At 38.9% G+C, this 22,180-nt stretch overlaps 1 protein-coding gene across 1 annotated transcript in view; it reads left to right on the top strand.

Moving 5' to 3' along the window:
- Window positions 1–22,180, top strand: part of SLC10A7 (solute carrier family 10 member 7) — a 141,383-nt gene that overhangs the window by 95,005 nt on the left and 24,198 nt on the right. The window contains exons 7-9 of the mRNA XM_050973901.1: window positions 7,305–7,388; window positions 17,715–17,880; window positions 20,753–20,804. Of these exons, the coding sequence (XP_050829858.1) occupies window positions 7,305–7,388; window positions 17,715–17,880; window positions 20,753–20,804 (302 nt within the window). The remainder of the gene's footprint in view (window positions 1–7,304; window positions 7,389–17,714; window positions 17,881–20,752; window positions 20,805–22,180) is intronic.

Here is a 22,180-nt window from a genome sequence, read left to right on the forward strand (position 1 = left end):
GAAACCCAATACAAAATTCATGTGTATTTTTAAAGGTACACTTGGCAAACCCCCTGTGTGACTGTCAGACATTACTCTCCCATTAGCTCCTTTGCCAATAAAACTATCATGACATTGTGTCAAAACAGGATCTTTCCAAGGCTTTATCAGATTTCTCCTATTCTTGATTTCTGAATTTTTATTTTTATGTTGGTGTTGTAGTGGTGATGTCATAAGTACGAGAAAGTAGCACTGCTGAAATAATTCAGGAGTGGACAAGTGAAGGAAATTTGGTGCAAGTAGCACAGAGAAAAGTGAAATAAATAAAGTGAGTGAAATTAGAAGCTGATTTAAATGCTGAAGAGCTTTCACTTGTATTCACAATCTTTAAATTAAAATATGGGTCCAAAAGTTGTTGATACTTCTCAGATTTTTTCACCAAGTCTACTCCCATCCCATTAATCCAAATAAATCTGTTTCTTTAAAGGAGTTGTCAGTACTTTTTTGTTTTTAAACAGGACTTCTACACACTATGCTTTGTTTTTCTTCTCAAGCACTTGGTAAAGGAGAGTTGATACCAGTCAAATGAATCGTTAAATATGCAAATATCTTAGTAGCTGGAAAGCCTTGGAAGTTGATAAGGAAGTTGCAGCTAATGGATTTCACTGGTATGTGACAAAAGGCTGATTACAGTGGGGGGGAAGGGAGGGGGAGCAGCACAGTGCATTAGCTATTAACAGATCAACTCATTCATCTGGAAGATTTAAAGTGCATCATTATTTCTACCTGGTTATTTACCTCACTGTTTCCTTTCTTCTTTAATCACTGGGAAAACAAAATTCTGTGATCTGATCCAAACACTTTACAATTAACTAGAACTTTTCAATGACTGCAGTGAAATATTTACTCAATCATTTTATTGTTTTTTTTCACATGCACCTTTTATGGCTTTGTTATTTAAATTGGAACAAGTAACAGAGAATAATGGGGACCCTCCTTGTTCCTGACTCACACAGAAAATACTGTAGGTTTTTCTAGGTGCTTTTCTACATGTTATTGCTCTTGAGATTTTCATCTCTGTAAAAGCAGGGGAGCCTTTCTAGTGCACAGCCCTGCTCTAACATGGGCAGAAGTTAACCACACATCTTTAACAGGGTCATAGAACCAGGCTACCAGGAGAATCCCATCCTGACTCACCCAATCCACCTCTTTTCCTGCAATTCACCTCAGAACTGGGCGTGATCCTACCTAAGCATAAGGTTTTTTGCTCTCCCTCCACCCTTGCACTACTAGAAACTTGTCTCTGATGAACAGAAAATTAATTTCCAGTAAGTACTGGTTAAAGATGGGTAATCCATTTGTCTTTGTTGCCAGTGTTATATATCTGAATAGCACTTCTCTGAAATTTATCACCCTGGCTCTGACTTTCTCTTTGCCAGCCTTCAGTCAGCTAGGCTAAACAAGCCATGCATTTCTAATCTTTCAATTCATAAAACAAATCCCTTAATCTGAGGTGTTTTGTGCACCTGCTCCAGTTTTAATTCCTTCTTCAGCCCAGGTAATACAAATCCTGCACACCTGTGCAGTTTGCTTCACAAGGGCTTATCCAGGCCTTGTGAAACGTCTCCAGCACCCCCTATCTCCACTGATTTATTTCTTCTGGTACATCACAGTTTTCTTTTTCATGGATAAATAATATTCATGGTTCTTAACTACCCTGCATTGACTAATCTATGTCTTTCCAGCTAGTCAGGCCCTTGTTTGCAGCAGAATTTTTGGATGCTAGTCCTTAAGTCCCTGATCTCCAAGGGTAATAATCTAATTCCCATTTAGGCATTTCTGGGTTGTAAACTTGATCTTGGTTCTGTACATTAACCCTCCAGATCATTGCACCACAGTTAAGTGGAAGAGTAGCTCTGGTGTATTTTAGATGAAGAATGCCTATGGTTATTTTTATAGCTCTATAAATGGCTTTAAAATCCACAGGTGTGTTTGGATTGGCTTGATATTTAATGTGTGATAGGGGAACCCAAAGGGGATTAGGCATCTGTGATCACTTTAACAAGGGAAACCTGAAATATACAATCTCATTGCCCAACCTAGGAAATAAAAAAGAATCAAGAATGTCAGCTTTTGTTTTTCCATACTTCTGAATGTGAAACTTTGATTTTTTTAATTTGGTAACAGAACTGGAGGGTATATGTAGACAAATATTTTTTATTTGTGCCAAATCAACTCCCACAGCCACGCAAGCATATAGAATATGCAAGAATTTGCAAAATATATATAGTTATTTAACAGAACTGGGGGATTTAAGTTTAATTTTTAAGAATAATAATGAAAGATCTCCTTGTTAAAATACATGACTGCCAAAGCATTGGATACTGTTTCTGTTCCCCCCTTTCTGAGGCAAGAGACAATTTGCAGTTTTTGACAGGTGTAATTATAACCTTTATTTTTAAAAGTAAACGTGTCCTGTAGAAACTCTGTTCTCAGTGATATGCCTCCTTCCCTTCCACCCATTCCAGGTGGATTATTTCAGCACCCGTCAATGACTGTGGGTCAGTGGTTGGGAGCTGGCATCTCCTGCACGGCTTCCGTGCCTTTCCGAGGTGTCCGACTGCTGTGCCTGTGACTGCCTGTAAAGAAGGGGTGGGAAGGGCACCCCAGTGCCTGTCAGCTTTCTTAGATGTTGGGTAGGAATGACCTCTTTCCACCTCCTGCCTGAAATCTGGAGCTGGGCACTGCAGGCACAGGAGGACATCAGTGCTCTTCCAAGAGCTCCCTGCTTCCCAGAGCCTCAGCACCATCACTGCCATGGCAGTTCCCAGCAGCAGTTCCATTCCTGGGGTTCCAAGGGACACCTAGTTGTTTTTCTGCTGTACTGTAACATGCTGCCATGACTGGGTCAGGGTAAGGGCTCTGGAAGGAGTCCAGAGCAAGGGAGGGCTTTGTTCAGCTGCTAACTCTTGTTCATTGCCCTTCCTCACTAAACTGGATGCTGTCATCCACATCTTCTCCAAAAGTGCATTGCATTCTGTGGCCTTTCTGGGCCTGCCACCCCCAACAGGATGTAAAGGGGTTGGGGGCATGGGGTGTTCCAGACAGGCCTCTGAGGCAGCTGGGCTGGATGGGGGGAACCAGAAGCAGAGACAAAACAGCATTGAATGCAAAATTTAAAGGGGGTGTCAGAGTAGCTAGACCCTTCCACCAGAATGCAGAAAAGAAAAGCTTAAAATTGAATATCTTGTGTAAGAGAGCAGCCAGTAATGCCCCTCCCCATCAGTTCTGCTGTATTTCACCCCTGCCTCACTTCCTCCTCCTCTTCCACCTGGTGAGGCTGAAGCTGGTTGATGGTGTGTGAAGAGCACAAAGACACAAGCTGAGGAAGTATTAATTGCTGGGGAGCACTGGGAGGGTAAAAGCTGCCCCCCAAGGACAGCCTGCTCCGAAGTGGATGCAACGTGTGCAGCACATGTGTCACTGGGCTGTAATTTGGTGGGACTGGCATCATGTGTTTCTTCTGAGTCCATGGCAGTGTAGACATGGGAACACTCCCTGTGATACCTGCCTGGTCAGCCAGAAAGATGAGAATGGAGTGTCTGGCTTGTGCAGACAGTCTAGGCTGGGAGATGGAATTGTCTTGCTTTTTATGCAAGGAGGTTAGGGTTTTACTCTTTGTTTTTTTACCATATCCAGTTAAATATAGCCTTTTAATTAAGGATAAGCCAGTGTTTCTACCGCAAACTCATGAAGACACCCACTAAATTATTTGTTGGGTTTTTATAAAACAGGCAGTCTCTTGAGAAGAAAGGTCTGGACTAAATTACAAAAATGCTGCAGGTCAGGTTTGAAGTACTGCATGGTGACAGAATTGTTTGGGAATACTTGCCTGGAATTATCTTTCTTCTTATCTGAGTTACCCTGCTGAAATCACTCAGATTATTTAAGTGAAAAGTGTCTTTCCCCAATCAAGAATTTTCAGGGTCTTTTCTTGAATAGTGAGTCCATTAAAGCAGGGCTGGCTTATTACTAAACCTTTAACTGAAATGCTGCTCTCCAGACAGGTGTGTAACAATCGCTTCACAATATCAAACTTTAAAAATCTTCCTAAAGAAGCATGGACAGTATGGTGGCATGAAATTTTTGATTTCTTTTTCATGAAGTGGTGCATTTTATCTTCCATATGTCATTCCAATTAGGTAGGGGTGGTGTTTTTTCAGCTATAAATCAGCAGTTTGATTTTACAATGTTTTTATGCCACTTTTTATAGTACGTCTATTTGCCATTGAAGAAAGGTTCATTTTTAGGCATAGAGATTATTATAATAAGGAGGGCAGCCAAAGATAATCAGCTTGCTAATAATTTCAGCCTAATAAAATCAGCCTAATACTAATTTCTGTGCAATGCACATCATCTAGATAGTTCTTAAAAAAAACTGTCATATCAGCTAATGGAGCACAGAACTTAGCTTGATCCAACTAAAACCTGAGTGAAATCCTATTTATTCATTTGGACAGAATATTTGCATTTTGTAAGTGTGTAGGAAGGTTTGATTAACATTATATTAAGATTTTTGTTTCCTCAATTCTCACTTCTCTTTCTCAAAATAAGCATGGCAAACATATCCAAAAGATATGTTCAAGGGAACTCTGGAGCCCAGGTAATGTCTGAGAGTCCATGGGACACTTAGAGTTGTGCCCCTGATGAGTTTTCATGCTACAAATGTTGAGAAGGGCCTGGTCAAAGTAAGCCTCCATTAGCTTTGGGTTTTTTGATATTTTTGATTCTTTGTAGTGAGCTACCATATGTCCAGAGTCTGGGTTAAAATGTCCTTATTTTCTGTGTGATTGAGAAGTTCATGCCTTCTCTTCAGCCTGTATCTTATCTTCTGTGTCTTTCTCAGGAAACAGATTTAAGGGTAAGGTAATATAAAAGCTGATAGACAAAATCTAACGGATTTTGATAAAAAATAGCCCACTGAAATTATTGTCAAAATATACAGAATGGAAATGGAGTTCAGAAGTCTGTTTGAAGATGTAGTATCAGTACCTTTGATTCTGTTTGTAATTATCTAAAAAACACAACAAAACAAATACCAAAAGCCCCACATCTAAAGCAGAACATATCCCTATATATACACAAAGTGCTTAAAAATTCTCAACAGTTTGAAGACACTATGTTTGAAGTAGCATTTTAAAAACCTGGCAAGACTATGCCTTTTTCAGCAGTCTGTTGAATACTGTTGAATAGTTTTTCATTCCTGACTTAGAAACTGATTATGCATCCACTGAGCATAAAACTTAAAAGCAGTGAGCAAAGTCCAATCAACATTTTTATAGAAAGGCACAGGAGTCAGTGCCAAAGTGTTGTAGTTTTGTGAAGCTGTTCAAGTGTCCTGGCTTGCTTAGACTGACTCCTCTGTGGCCCAGGCAGATTTTAAAGTTTAAAAATCTTCATTTTCACTTCAGAAGGTTTCCTGGAATACATAGTAAAGTAATGCTTTTAGCTCCTCAGCACATAACAATAAGTCCAAATACAATTTGAAAAACTAAGAACCTTTTAAAATTTCAGAAGCTTCTTACAAGAATTAAAACAACAAGGAGATGATGAGTGTGGTGATGGAGGTCTGTGCTGTCTGTAGGGAAACACTCAGAATGCCCTGTGTCCCTTGGGAATGTGGCTGCACTGCTAGACTTTGGGTACTTGTGGGTGATCTGAATCTTCCTATGCAAGCTTTTACTTCTCCCTCTTGACTCTGTTTAGGCTCACTGAGTCCCCACCTGCAGACCAAAATTCTCAGCTGTGGCATCATCCTCAGATCCCCTCCCATGTGCCCACATCATTAAAGCTGGAGGTGATGAGATGTTGTAATTTGTTAAGTGCTCACACTGAGTCTTAGCTGATGTTGCCAGTTCAGGTACAGCCAAATCCTGTATGTTCTTCTTGAGGCTCTCCACCCAGAGTGTATTCAGCAAGGGACCTATGGAATCTGAGGCCATTTGCCTGCACCAAAAGCTCAGTTTGCCCAGAGACATCCCCCACAGGTGTGTTTGCCCATTTCCTGAGCAGTGCATGTACAAATGTACAGGTACAAAAAAGCAGTGCAGTTGTACATTTCTGCATAAATTAAAATACTTCACAATATAAAATTTCTGATTTTTCTGTTCTTCAAATTTATGGAGAATCTTGTTTTATGCCCAAGCCAATTGTTTGGCCATATGTTGATTTTTCAAGTCAGGCTTATAGAAAGTTACTAGATTGCATGATCACCTTGTCTGTCATGAAGGTAGCTTGGAAAGGAAGGTAAGTGTAAAAAGTATAATTTATGAGAATGATGTATGTAAGAATGTTTTAGGAAATCAGCATCATTTAGATGGTGCTGAAAAGATTCTGTGTTCTCTTGTCGTTTTGAGAATCTTTAAAGTGTAAAATATAGAGTGGATCTGTGAAAACCTTAATGTTGTATCTTTTGCCTTATTGTGAAGCAAGCGGTTGTCTATGGGGGCTCTGACAATGCTATTCAGTCTCCTTAGTGTATGTTTCTTAATGTGTGTTCCATTGCTGTTAAAGAGGTGTTAAATTGCATTAAAGGAAACTTTCTAATTACCTAGCCTAAAACAAGTCCAGTCCGAATGTAAAAAATACTGTATATTTTCCTAAACATTCTGAAACAGGTTTGAAAAATCCCACTGACTGTGTGTGTTCCTGTTTTCTACCAACATCTTAAAAAATAAAATACTTGTAGCATTTACAATGATTGTTAGAGAGATCATCTATTTGAAGACTAAGACTATCAGTTCAGTTGTCTTAACAAAAAAATAGTTCTATACTTCCAGTACATCTCTTTTTAGACAGCACTGAAATAGAACATGTGAATGTTTTCTTCACTATTTCATTATTTTCATTTATTTATTGAAATAACTACACTGACTTCTGTTGTTTGATGTTTGTATAAATGGTAAAGTAAGTCAAGCTAACTGTTTAGTTAGGAGGATTCACTCCCTGTCTCTTTAGACTATCATCCTACAAATGCTTATATAATTTACTTGGCATATATGTGTAGCAGGTTTTCAATTAAATGAATATTGATGGAAATATTACCTTAAGTTATAAAATAATCAGAGATTGGTTTAGCTCTGTTTTGTGGAACACCAAATGCTTTATTGTGATTTAACTATTAAACATGTGCAGCTACCTCCAGTGCACATAGTTCCCAGTTTATATGTGTAAAATAAAATGCATATTAATGTGTGATATCTGTATATGAAATTTGCAGATACTAAGAAAAAGTGCAATGTTAATGGTATATCTTTATTTTCTAGCTTGGATCATCCTCCTCTGTGCCTTTTACATCCATATTCTCGCAGCTGTTTATGACTGTTGTAGTCCCTCTTATTATTGGACAGGTATGTCTTTTAAATATACATTCTTATTTAAAAAAACAAGATAAAGAGAGCTATCTTAAAGACAGACTGGCAACTTGATAAGCTGCCACATAGGAACAGCCTCAGGATAGTGAAGTCTAATATCAGGGAAAAGATGCTACAGTGCTCCCTGGAGCCACATTGATCTTTGTTGAGATTGAGCATCTGTCCCTCACTTCCACAAACACACGCTGCTGCAGAGAGAGGAGGGAGCTGGTGAACATAAAGCGGGAAAAATGGCAGCCCGGGCTGTGAGAAATTCCAGCCCCACACAAATGAGCTTTGAGAATACTACACAGTCCTTTTGTCACATGCCCTTCCTCCCTGTGTAATATCTCCTAATAATTACAGGAATAATAAAAATCTCAACATGAATAAACATATAAAGGCTAAGTGGTCACAAGTAAAGAAATCATCAAATTAAGGCTGCTCGAGCCATTTTGCTTATGCTTTGCAGTAAGGGGTTTAGTTGCACAACTGCAAACTATTTTTACATTACTTCCCTATCATGTTACACTGGGTGGAAGGTATTTGTGAAATGAACAGTTATTTAAAATTTAATTTTATACTCATTGTTCATATGTCCACACAAAGCCTTATTTTCCATGACTTACGATAGAAAACTTCCACTGAATGTCAAAAATGCTAATTGCACGTATAAGGTTTTCTGTGATCCTGGTATCTGTAGTGTCTATTTGTTCACAAACCTTAATATTAGTTATTTTTTTTCCCATGTCATGGTGGGAAATCACAATAGTAAGACCAAAAGTTATCATAACTGTTGTCACTGGTCTTGGACACTAAAACACCTCAAGTCTAATTTTTACTTACTTGTAAGTATTTGTTGTTCTCAGGCACTCAGAATGCACAGAGGGAATATCAGTGGGATTTGCAGCCCATTCTAGCACCCAGATGAACTCCGGGTTCAGTTGGAACCTTCTGAATTTTGTCAGCCTAAAGCAGACTTTGAAATGGAAGGCATGGTTAAAATAGAGGCAGATGAGAGCAGAGGCTGTAAAGGAGCACCCTGCACAAGGTTAAGAATGTCTCTCACTGCCTGTGCCACATAGAGCAGTCAATCAGTCTTGTATCAAACTATAATTGCACATTTCAAAATCGGCATGTACTGAAACTCAGCAAATTCCTGGTGAAGTTTCTTTTGGTTACAAACACACATTGAAGTCTAATAAAGGGAAGAACATGATAAGCATGACAGTAGTTATCAGCATCAGCACCTGTGTAACCTCTCTGCAACCATATCATCTGGAAAATGGACATTAGCCCTGTGTCCCTGAAGGCTGTGGAGCTGCTCTCATGCTTTGAATTAATTAAATGCCAAAGGGGTTCCTTATTAATTAGGACAAAGTGTTGCTGATTAGCCTACCTCTGTATTGCGTTCTTACCTCACGAAAATTAAGAGTCCACCAAAATCAGACAAGCAAAAATACTTGAATCCTTTTCTGAAAGGGCCAAATACTGGAAGCTGTTAGCTGTAAGCCTTAGGTGGAAATTTCTAGGAAACAAATGCACGACAGCAAATTTAGCAATGAAGTGTCCTATAGCCTTGGATTATCAGCATCTGTGCTGCAATGTAATAAGCCCAAAGATGATGGTAGATTGCTGGACAAAGTGATGGCAAAATTTCAAGAGAACTTTCATCTGTATATATAATGGAATGTTACTTTGGAAAGATGTTACAGGAAATTGGTATGTCAGCTAATTGGTGGAGTTGGGTGTTCTTTCAGCTGTTAGAAGTGATAAGGCTGAGTATCATGAATGGAGCAGTAGGCATACCAAATAAGTGCTCTGTGTGATCACAAGATTGAAATCAGAATTGAGATTCTGATTGAGATGGGATTTAGGAGTTCTGATAAAGACTGAAAGAAAAAAATACAGAATCTTAAAGCTTGTGTAACCCAATGACAAATTAATAGTTTGGGTTTTAACAAATATACTTCAACAAGAAATAAGGTGATTCTACTTTAAAGGTCTTTAAAGCAGTTTCTGGAAGTGAAAGATCAACAAAAGTAGCTCAGATTCCTCTAAGCATAAAGACTTTGTTTCTGAGGTTACTGCACTTGACTACATCTGTTCAGAGGATGTGGAAGAGAAGAAATGCTAAAGAAAGCTACAGATCAGAAATGCCAATAGTTTACAGTGATTGTCTTGATTAGGTGGAGCTGTACAAAGGTAAACCAACCTGCCCAGAGAGGAATGAATAGAAGCTATTTCTGAAGGTGGATATCCAAAAGTAATGGGCAGGAGTCAAGGAAGACAACAAGCAAGAAAAGGACTGATACCTAGAGATCCAGTGATAGGTCTGCTTGCCCTTCATCTGCTCCAATTCCATGGGAAGTTTTGCCTTTTGTTCATAGACCACCACTGACTCATCACTGAGGTGATGCCTGGCATGTGGCACAGGGACATGTTTGTGAATCACAGGTCACTCACTCTGGGATTCCAGGTGTGTTAGGGGATAATGGCCCACAATTCCTGAATGATGCCTTCAGCAATTAATTCCAATTTATCATTTCATGCCCACAACATCAGTTCCTTACCACATGCAGCCATACTGTTCAGCAGAAAAGTCAGTGGAGAAATGCCTAGTAAGGTGACCAGGTAACAAAGAGCTTGACTGGGGGGAAAACCCTCAAGCTTGAAACCTGCCTGCTTGGAGGATTGCCTCTCCTCAGCCTTCCTAACTCATCTGTGATCAACGGGGGCTTTATGCTTGAACCACAACAGTGTGAAACAGGAGGCTGCTTAAAGGAAGTGTTCTCCAAGGGCTTTCTTTTCCTTTAAAAAAAATCTTGCCTCTGGGAAAACCTGTGTTGCCTAAATGCTCATTTCCTGAGCAGGCTGCAGAGCTGGCTGTTTGAGCAGCCTCTGGGATATAAGCAAAGCACATAAAAAGGTGCTTTTAGATTTGTTTTGTTTGGGGTTTTTTGTTTGCTTTACATCAAGAGTTTTGGTTGCTTGGCTGCCTTGTCAGAATTTTTGATGATGGCTGAGAGAAAGAAGTCACAATAGTGTAATTTATGGGTTTGTTTCCTGGTTTTTGAACAGTTTTTTTAGCTTTTTAGGACTACTATTGACAGGAGTCAAACATGTTCTTCTAGCCTAGCTGCTGACATTGAAATGTATAAAGGGCTGCAGGTACAGGCTCTGCTCAGGTGTTGGACACTTCTTTAGGGAAAGAAAGAGCTGTTAAAGGAAGAAGAAGATAGTATGTTATCAGAAAGGCACTGAGTCTCACAGATGGCAGTGATTGATAGATGGTCCCCAATAAGAATCGCTCTGTTCTTTGTCAGAGTTGTGCAGGTTGTCTGACCTAAAAAATGTTGCAGCCTGTGTCCTCAGTGTCTACAGATGTGTTCTGCTAATTGACAGGCTGGTGTTACTCAAATCAGTATTAATAGTATAATATTGCATTTCTATTTGTAGAGTAATGAATAAGACCCCTCTGACAAGAGGTCTCAAAAAGGGACATAATCTATAATATTTTATAAAGATCTAATTTCCTATAAGCCTTGAAGATCTGTAGTGGGTAAGAGCTTGTTATTTGTGCATCACTCTTGTATACCTCTAAGGGGAATTTGAGAATACTTGTTATACAATAAACATGGTAATAGATATTTCATGGAAAAGATTTTTGAATCTGCTCTGGCAGCTTGAAGCTCTGATTATTTTTTATCTGGGTAACCGAGTCCTGGGTAAGATTGCTGCTCTTGAGCTGTTGTGATTTTGCTACAATCATTGTTTCCCTGCCCATAGATATTGGTAATACTTTTAGCCATCAAAATGTAAGGTTTTGAGAAATATCCAAGCAGTTTCTTCATGACCAGTTGTGAGATTTAGCTGGAGACTGTTGTTTCTTTGCTTATTTTTTTCTTCTGAAGTGACAGTAACAGGAACAGTGAAACCCACCACGTTTCCTTTCGCCTTTTTGCAGACTTCCCCGTTCCCTACACCTAAGTGCTTATGACAGACTTTTATTTTATGTTTTATATTAAAGAGCGATTTATGATTAAATGTTAATGAAATAGAATTTTCACTGTGCTTTCATTATATTCTACTAGTTTGAACATTTTTCAAAGCAGCACACCAAAACCCACTGTTTTCTATGAATAAATAATAAAAAGCTTGTCTGTACATTATCATTCATGCATTCTCTAGTTGCCCCATTGGTAATTTGTCTGCCAGTGTAAAGTGGGCACTTCACATTAAACAGACCTTAACTAAAGCTAAAATTAATGTTATGATTCTGTGTAGTTCTTCTTCCCAAATCTATAAAATGAAACCAGTTGTACAGAAATCCTCACTGAATCTAGTCACACACAAAAAAAAAAATCTTGATGTCCTACAAGTAAAGGATCTTAAGTGCCTTCTGCATCGTTGCCCAAAATGTTCCAGAGGAGCCCTATTGGAATTTGGGAGCTGTGCTTATCAACACAAGTCTAAAAGGGTGCTATGTTGCAATACAAGTTGTAAGTGAAATTGAAACTAAAAAGCTTAGGAAGGTATTTATTTTTAAAGAATGAAAAATGGAAAGGGGAAGGTAGGTGGCAGTTGATAGAAGTAGAAGGAATTATTTAACTAAGGTGGAGGAAATAAAAATTAACAGCACTGTTATTAAAAAAAGGGGGAACAGTGTCAAATCTGAATCTTCTTGTAAATGCAATCCACATAGAAGGAAACCTTATTCTCTTCAAAGTCCAGGAGAGCTGCAGGGAGGAGAGGTACCCTGGGAGATGAGCTCTCCAGGAGCTTTTTGCAGAGGACCAAAGAAGTGGATAAACAGCCTTCAAAACACACTTCACTCCCTACTAAGACCTGACTCAGCAGGGAACAGAGCCTCCCTTCCACAGAATGCAAAATATGAAGGAAAGGTACTAATGCTGCAGACACCCTTCACATTTTTACCATGTTGCACCTGTTCATAAGATTTCAAAACAACAGTTGCAAATTACCTCAAACTGTGAAACTTAATTTTGAAAATGGCCTCATGTGGTTTTTATACCTTGCTTTAAAGGTGTATATGTGTCAGGAGCTACCTCTTGGGAGTAAGCTGACTGACATAATGGAGTAAGATAGCTTTTAGGAGAGTTTGCTAAGCTGAGGGGAAAAAAGCAAGATGCTTATAGAAAAAGATTTTTTATTTTCCTCAGATTACAAAAAAAAATTTTTTTTGCACCCTGTCTTCAGAAAACAAACATTAGATTATACACTCGGTAGCATAAGGACAGATTTGACATTTGATGATGTCCTAGGAAAGCAGGTGAACCATCACAAAATCTGAAACTTTACAGCAGTATTCAGGAAAAGGTGAGAATTTATGCCTCCACAGAGGTAAAACCCCTCTTAAAAGATCAGGACAGGGTCTGGCTGAGGTGGTGCAAGTTTTGCTTTATATAAGGGTCTGTGCATTTGAACTGGCATGCAGTCCTTGTACATATGGAGGCTGGTTATGTTATAGAATTCTGTGAATGATGTTCATCTTAGCATCTTATTTCATTTATATTTTTATACAACCCAATTAATGTCTCTTCCTATCCAGGATTTGATTCTTTACACTGGTTTCTACAGCTGCTCTCATCTTAGTTGATTTTCTTTCTTTTTTTTTTTTCCCAGTTTTCTCACCTTTCATGTCTTACAGACTTCACTGACCTAGTTCCCAATATTCCCTGCAATTGTTTTTCTTGGCTTACCATCACTATATAAGAAGAGATATGGAAAAATTACAGGGCTGTTGAAAATATCTACTCTGACTCAAAGATTTTCAAAAGGAAATTTTGTATTTTAGACTTTGTTGCATATGTCTGTTGCTATAAGTAGTAGTAATATTAATTAAGGATGAGTTAGGAATCTTACCTTAGAAGACAAATTAAGTAAGGTAACTGCTGCATTTAGGTGTGGTGAGAATCCAGCAGTTTCAGCTTGTTTACTCATGTGTTTGAACACAAGGAAAAGGTGACTTGTGTTTCTTCTGTTAAGATGGTAAAGCCCCAGGTGTTTTTCCCAGGTATTTAGAAGAACATACCAACACACAATGAAAAGGAGCAGAAGTGCAGTAAAATCACTGTAAATTCTGTTAAAGAGGAGGTCAGTCCAAAATAATTGGTAGAATTAGGAAAAATCTATTTTAGATAATGATGTAAATACCAAGATAGACTCTTGTGTATAATAGAAACAGAATAGGTGACTTCCTATCCATTTCCTTGGGGTTTTTTGGGTTTGGGTTGTTCAAGTTTGTCTGTTTGTTTATTTGTTTGTTTCAATTCTTGGGTTTAATTAACAAATAAGTTACATAATTTTATGTAACTTATTTGTTAATTAAACACAAGAATTGGGTTTAATTAACAAATAAGTTACATAAAATTATGTAACTTATTTGTAACTTTATTTTATTGTTTGTTTCAATTCTTGGGTTTAATTAACAAATAAGTTAGATAATTTTTAGGAGATGTACTGCATGACTAATGTCAGAAATTATTCTATTCCATATAAGGGGGGGAGGGGGAGCTCCTTGCCCTATTTAGCCCAATTAATAATGAACAGTAATGTATTACATTGTTTATTGCATTTTTTACTTTGTGTGCCCAGCACTTGGGCAGACAGGTAGAAAGAGTCTAGCTGTATTTTACTGACAGACTTCTCTGGGCATACAGTGTGCCTGTTTAGAAGGTACAGTTAGAGAAGGGAACTGTTTTTCTGTAACACACCTTCTGCTATTTTCATGTGTGATCTCATAACAGATGAGCACTGTTTACCTGCTTTCCTGGAACAGCAGATCATGTTTCTTTGCCCAAGGATGTTAAGTGAAATGAGCATTAGAGCAGTGAGCCTGTTTGCTTAGGAAGGTTGGTGTTTAGACAAGAAGGTTATGGCAGGATACAGAGCAGTCTGTAGGAAAAATACTGTGGATAGAACTATTCTGATAGGAGAACTAAATTGAAATGGGGACACTACTGTTAACTCAAGTGCAATTACATTTCTTTGTTGTTAAAAATTAAATCCTGGGCAAGAGGAAAGTTTGAGCCTGAAACTGTATTTTGAAGCAAATTCGAGCTGATGCCTTTCCAAAACCTTTGGAGGTTGCCAGAATGCAGTCTTCAGGAGGTGGTTGCCTGCTGGACACATTTATGTTCTTTTATTGTCTAACTTTTCTGTGAGTTTATCAGGCAGATTATTTATAAAATATCACCTACTCTGAAGTTTTGCATCTCTCCCACTGTTTTCTCCACTAAACTGCATTTTGAGGGAAAGATTCGCCTTCATGTTCCTTCATGTGCAACCTCTGGGTCAGCCTTTCCCTGCTCTTTAGGGCTTCCATTTGAATCTGCATGAAAATCTTTACAGAGCACCACTGCTGAGTTTGGCCAGGGCTGGATCCATCTGGGAGCTGGCTGGCATTGGCTCCATCAGTCGTTAGGGAAGCTTTTGGCAGCTTCTCCCAGAAGCCACCCCTGTTGCCTGCCCCACTACCAAACCTTACCACAAAACCCAATACATCCTTGTTTTGGTTTTTTCCATCAGTGGGGTGCATATATTTTGGGTACCAGTGGTTTATATTAACTTTCAGAAATGACTGTGTTAGCTTTTGCTACAGTTCAGACAAATGAAGCTTTAGTATCTCAGCCCAGGCTCTGAATGTGTTTTCTTTCTTGTATTTGTGGCATTTATCATTATTTCACTACAAATATTCACAGTTTTGGTCTTTTGTAGTTCCCTGTTTACCCTGAAAACTCATAGAATTGGGTTAAGAATTAAAAGGCTTTCAAAGCATCCTTGTCCTGAAGCAGCTCTGCCAGGCATGAATAACAAATGGATTGTTTTTCAGTCAAAGTGAATCAGCTGACATGAGCTTCTCTAGGGTTATATTTCTCCCATCAAGTTATACAAGAATTTAGGTGACCTTGAATCAGTGATTATAGGCTGAGTTGACCTCTGAAATTACAGATCATGTTGAACCTTGTGAGAAGATCAAAATGTATGGGATTCTGTGTTAGAGAAGATAGATTTTGTCTGTGTTTTGTGCACATTTTGCATGACACTGGGTTGATTAGATGATTTCCTGAAGCCACAATTTAATTCTTCAGGGTCTGAATATGTAACTTTTAGGAAAATATAATGTGCAGTAAGAAGCTGTACTGATACTTATGGTTATTGATTCACAAAAATTCCAGGATAGATAGAGGTGGATATTTAAAGAAGGTATCACTCAACTGAAGATTCTGAGGAAACACTTGCTGTTTCATTTTTTAAATGTTTTTTATTTCTCTTCTATGTCAGTCAAGGATAAATATGTGTATAATGTTATTATTGTCATGTCTGTTATAATCAGACCCTGAAAAGGCACAGGGTTGTAGTTTTTGGATTAAGTACTTCTACTAGAAATGGTACCATGATATAATGAGCCATCACTTTTCTTTTTCAACATCTCGTTACTTTCTGTATAAATCTTCTGGAAAGACCATAAATTAATAGGTGGCCTTAAATAGTTTTTCTTTTCCCCCAGTGTGACAATTTAAGGGATAATAGGAATTTTTTTTTTAACTTTTTTAAAAAAACTTGCTCAGTTTAGAAGTGAAAGGCTTTACTTTTTGCTTCTGATAATTGCAGTCCCAAATTTGCTCAGAATTAGACTTATCTGAACTTCCCATTAGATGTCTTTCACATTGCTCTCTGCATGGCTTCACTGTCTTGTGTCTCTTTCATCAGTGCACTCTCTTATTCCTACCCAGTGGCTGAAGGAGCTCCAGTGGAGGCTCTTTCAGAAGTCTGGCCTTATATTTTCTGTTCTTTTCTCTCTTTAATATCTGGCAAGTGTGACATTTTAAAGTTCAGTGTTTTCACCGGGGCATTGAGCATTCCCTTAGATATTTTCCTGCAAATTTGTTATTTTTCAGCAGTGGGAAGCCCACAAGTGCTGGGAGGTGAGTGCTGATCTTCAGCCTGCTGAGCTTGGCATGAAGCCCATGTGCCAAAGTTTTATTGTGTGCCCTGATGGAGTCTCATTGCTGTGGTGACTGGGATAGCTGCTCCAGGACTTCCCTGCTGAGGCGCTTGCAAACGAGCCAGGAAAGCAATGAGGAAAACTGAGAGCAGCTTGATTCCATGGCTTTGGCATTTGTTGTGTGAAGGGTCCTATGGTAGCATTGGTGATGATGGACTGATATTAATCTTGAATCCCTCTAAGATTTTCTGTGTCATTAAGGCAATGGTGGTGATGTTTGCTTGTGGCACCACTAAGGGAAGGTCACGAGACGCCTTTGGAGCCCTCTGGCTGAAGTCCTTCAGGACCTTGGGCTGTGATTTCCAAAAGAGTGTGGTAACAGAGAACATCAGGAGGCCTCAGGAGAAATTAGGCAAGATAATGTGATTGCTGAAAAATTAACACAAGTTGCAGCTGAACTATAAAAGCTTTAAAAAGTTTTTTCAACCCATGTAAAGTAAACAGAAAAACTAAAAGCGACTCCCCAGGCAGGACTAAAATGGATGCATTGTATCTGGTGAGGCTTAGTGCTATGGTATTCAGCATAATTTGAACGTTGAGGTTGTTTTAAAATTTATAGTTTTTTCTAAAAAATTTTTGAAAAACTGCTTCATATTCTGTTTCCTGAAAGTGCAAAAGTTCTGCTAAGTACAGTAGGTTTCCTTGTTTTCATGTGTTAATTCTGGTATTCTAAAAGCGTGCAAATGGCATTTGTCTTTGGATTTACAAAAACTCGAGATATTCAGAGTTTGAATTATTTAGACTCCCACAACACATGCACTTTTGCTTTTCAAGCTTGAGTTATAATTTAATTAAAAACTTCTGGTGCATCGCTAGCTATTTAAATATTAAAATGTTCCATGGATCACTTTCGATTATCTACCGTCATGAAATTCCTGAAGATGTCAGATTTTTAAGATTCCCAAAGTTGCACTTGGAATTGTCTGTTGATGCAAAGGGGACTGTGATAATTACATACATCCATTAGTATCAGCAGAGGAGATAAACTTTGGGGAGGCTTAATGGGCATGTCTCAGTGACAGCTAGCAAAGAACATTTGGCATGATTAAGGATGGATTTGCATGCACTTGAAAATATACTCTCATTATGGACGCCCAGTGGAAGTTGCACTACAAATGTTAAATTCCCCAGAAGAAGAGTTGTGTGGCAGGGAAGCTTTGAAATCCACTGTGGCCGTCATCCAAATTACTCTCTTCTCTTTGTGTCTTTCCGCTGTCAGATTCGCTTTGTGATGCCCAACTTGGCTCCCTGCATCTTTGAAAAGAGACAACCTGTTGGTTTCTGTGTTTCAGATTGTCCGAAGGTACATCAAGGACTGGCTTGAAAGGAAGAAGCCTCCATTTGGTGCCATCAGCAGCTGTGTGCTCCTGATGATCATCTACACAACGTTCTGCGATACTTTTGCCAATCCAAATATTGACCTGGATAAATTTAGCTTGATTATAATCGTGTTCATAAGTAAGTTCAGCCCTAATGCCTCTTTTTTTGTGTGTGTTTCAGGTCTGTAATGATCTACATGTAGTGGGGAGCTGTCGGGGTACTGGCATGGTGTTAGAGCTTCTAAAGAATCCAGTAAACCAGATTGTCACACTTCTTAGGAGCTGGATGCATTTAGGGATTTGAGTAAGCATTTAGAGAGGAATAAACCCTGCTATTTAGGTTGCTCTGTGGCCCTTCCTTTCTGAAAGGGCATAGTAGTATTTTACAAGCATTTGTTGGCATTCTGGTTTTGGCTTCTTTGTTACTGAACAGCCATAAAATATACAGATGTCTCATTCCAAACAGCAAAGAAAGATTTGGGGTCGAACTGTTACTCAGAAGCACAGTTATAATTTTTAAACTGCTCTTCCTTAGCATATTATAAACCTGGAAACTAGTTGGGGGTTTGAATGTGTTGATCTGTTTCTGTGGATGAGCACATTTCTTAGAGTTTCTTTTAGAAGCACTCAAGTCATTCAGCCTTAAATAACATCCACGTGAGAATAGGCTGCTGGTACCCTTGCCATCAGCTGGAAACACACTTGCAGATCCCTCCCTCCCAGGGAAAGGCAGTGCTGTACAGGCACTGTCTCCTCTCCCAGCAGGGAATTCCCATCTTGCCTCAGACTGTCCACAGACAGGAGTTTCAGTTTGCATGGAGGAGAGGTAACTACAGTATGCTTCAGTATAAATCACATCTCATACTCTAAAACTGTTAGATTTCAAGAGATCAGACCATCACCTGCTTTGAGTTGTGTGTCTGCATGTTCTTCTGTATAATAAAAATAATGTATCTTCTACAAATCTGGCCTCTACTAAAGCCAGTAGGAAATTTGCCCCTGCCCTTTGTGCATCAGATCTTAATTCTGTCCTATTTGTGGGGAGTTTTTTTAGACAATGAAACACTATACCCATGTAAAGTAATACATGGAAGTATAAGTGGCACAATATAAATGTTTTATTCTGAAAGCAAAGGAGTAGGAAGCAATACTATGGAGCTTTTTTTGAAATGGAATAAATACTTCTTTGCAATGGCACCCAAGAAGGACCTTGCACTTGAATCAGTGCAAAATTGTCAGCAAAAAAGAATTGTACAGAGATTTTCAACTCAAACTTAACATGCAGAGAAACTCAGAATGAAGTAATTTTATGGTACTCTGCTGACCACTGCTTTGAGGAAAAAAAAAGTTCCTTTAAGACATGTTGTTCCTAGAACAGTTGATGTGTAGTGTTTGCTTCTGCTGCCTTGCTTGGCCTTTATTTCTCTTCAAGACAACTCTGTACTTGTTCCATGTGGAATGAAATGTACCATTTGCTGTGGAACACACTGAAAGTCATATCTACGTGTTCATTGCCAGTGTGCATAACTGGAATTTCCTAGTAAGAACATTAACATATGCACTGGAACTACTTGGAACATATTAGACAATTGGTTAGGGATTTTTTTCTGGAATATTTATAAAACCAAGAACCAAGGAAGTTTTGGAGATGGGTATGCACATTGTATTCTAGAAGTTTCTTATCACCATTGGATGTGTCAGCTGCATGTGTGTTAACTGTTTCGCCAGGAAGTGAAATTAGCACGAGGAGTTTGAGGTGAAAGTGAGTTTGTTATTCTGCTGATTAATGTTTTTATGTAATTTTTATGCTAATATTCTAGCCCCAGAAAAATATTCACCAGGAATAATTGGTAGCAACACATGCTTATTGCTTTACAGAATTATGTGTAATAAGGGGTTGGTTTTTTTCTGTGCATGTTAAATTAATGTACTTCCTTGTAGAAAAATTGTAATTCAGGAACAATGGATTGCTCCTTTAGTTCATGAAGGAGAAATTAAGTGCATGCTGAGGTGACATTTATGCATTCTAGGAAATGCACGTAGGAGAATAGAAAATGTCACTGGTATAGCTAATATTCTTGCCATGTTTCCCAGTTGTAAACTGGGGTGAAAATCAAATGCATTGTCTTGACTTGCACTGCCCTATGGGGCATGTCAGCCTTACTGCATTCACAAATTCTGCAAGGAATTGGGAGAGGACCCACCCCAGATTCTGCTGCAAGTAAAAGCCTTTCCCTCAAAGCCCACAAACTCAGAAGAGGCCTGTGCAGGTCACAGGATCTCTCTTTCAGCTTTGTGGGGATTCCCCATGCTCTGGGCTGATGCTACTCATGGAAGCCACTGGCTGCTCCTTGTATCTCTGGGGTCCAAGGGTGGGCTCTGTCCCCACCAGAGCCCCCGAGGGTGTCAGCAGAACAAGCAGAGAGCAGAGCTCCCCTTGGGACGCTCACAACTTGCACTTACAGAGCTGACTGAGCTTGAAGGAAATGTCTGACACACACTGCCCAGCCCAGGAATTAGCCTTTGTCTCAGAGAGAATGCAAACATCTATGATGATCTTCTCTTCCTCTCCCCATGAATGATCATGATTAATATACCCAGGGCTGAGAATATTTTTTGGATCATCCTTACACACTTTATCCTGTAAAATAGCCAGTCTAAATGCCCAGCAACCAGAGCATGTCTGACAGATTTTATGTGGTCAACCCAATAAACAAAACTTGTGCAAAGAGATGTGCAGCATATGCACTATTTCCTGCCATTCACTGTGTCAAGACATACTTGATTCAGAGATCTACCCAGGAAGAACTTGTGCAGCCATAACATTAATTCTGGCCTCCCTGGATATAATGATCTGTGTTGTTCTTCCAAGTAGTCTTTAAAGGTTGTCTGGCAGTGGGTTTCTCTGGATAGGCTTGGTCCAGCCTTGTTTCTGCCCTGCAGTATGGGAACAAAAGGCATGGACACAGTAATTATAATTGTGGTCTAATTTTAGCCTGTTTCTCTTTCAGTATTTTCTGTTCAGATGAGCTTCATGTTTTTGACTTTCCTCTTCTCCACAAGGTAAATGAATGTGCTGCATCCCAACCTTTGAATATTTCTTTTGTGCAGTATCTTTGATTTGGGTGACAAAGTTTATGCAAATGTGTAAAGGCAGGTTTCTGAATAGGGGTGACCTCATTTTGGTATTTCCTATTGTCCTTGCTGCATTTGCTCTGTTAGAGTTTCATAGGCTAAGAGAGCAGGACCTGAATTCTGTCCTTTCTTGAGTGTTAATTACAGAGTTGTTAAATCTCAATCAATCACTGTTATACCTCATCCACTGAAAAAAAATGGATTAGCACAGATGTCACTGAAGGTATAATTTGCCCTGCAGACATGCTGATGACATATGAGAGAGAGAACTCAGTTTGACTTTTTACATCTCAAGATACATTTGCTGTGCTGGCAATTCACTCCTGTCTATATGTGTCAAATTTGCTACATTTATATGGTGATCCTTAAAAGACAGCTGTCCTGAACTAATGTTTGGTAGAGCTTTTTTTACTTTTTTCCTTTTTTTCTCTTTTAAAGTGTCAGCCAGGAAGGGCAATTGTATATTCACTTCTCAAAAACTAGTACTGTAAGAATGGGGTTAGCCAGTGACTCAGGGCATCACTGGTGCTGCTTGGAGTAGCCACAGTTGTCCTCTCACTTAGGCTTGCTGGAGTATTTGTTTAGCAGCACTCTGCTGAAAGGGGAGTGCCACAATACAGCAGTCTCCAAGCATATGCTTTGTATAAATTAAACAATATCCATAAGGGAGAATCACAAAGAAGTGTACAGTACCTAGAGCTACTTAGGCTTTTTTTTTTGAGCCACAAGAAAATTTCTCTGTGACAAGATCATATCCTAGCCTTAAAAGGCATTTTTAAATAACTTCTGAACTGCTAGACATAATGTGGGGGGAAGATATGCCCCAACTGTGAAATCTAAAATACCTTAAGCAGTAACCAACTCAGTGTGGTAAATATTTAGAATCTCATAGAATTACTCCTAATTTGGAGCAAAGAGTGATCCATTGGCCAGTCATCTCTCTCTACATATATAGATGCCATTTTCCCACCCCTCCTGGCCTTAATCCCAGTGTTTAAACCCTTAGATGTAGTTTATCTCTGAAGTGGAAGCTAACTCCTTAGTATGGACTCAATATATGGTCCAAAGTGAGCATTTTGTTACTGTTCCATATTAGAAAAAGAAATAATAGGACATTTTCTCTTATTTTGTGGAGGCAAGTGGCTTCTGCTGTGACATTTTTGCATGTTTGACAAACTAAACTTGTCTGGAATAAAGTTGTGTCCTACACACCGTGTCTTCAAAATATCTATCCTTCACATGGGAGTGTATTCATCAGAAACCTAGCCACAACAGAGAAACAATTCTGCTTTAAAAAATAATAA

Source organism: Serinus canaria, chromosome 4, assembly GCF_022539315.1.
Source record: "Serinus canaria isolate serCan28SL12 chromosome 4, serCan2020, whole genome shotgun sequence".
NCBI lineage: Eukaryota > Metazoa > Chordata > Aves > Passeriformes > Fringillidae > Serinus > Serinus canaria.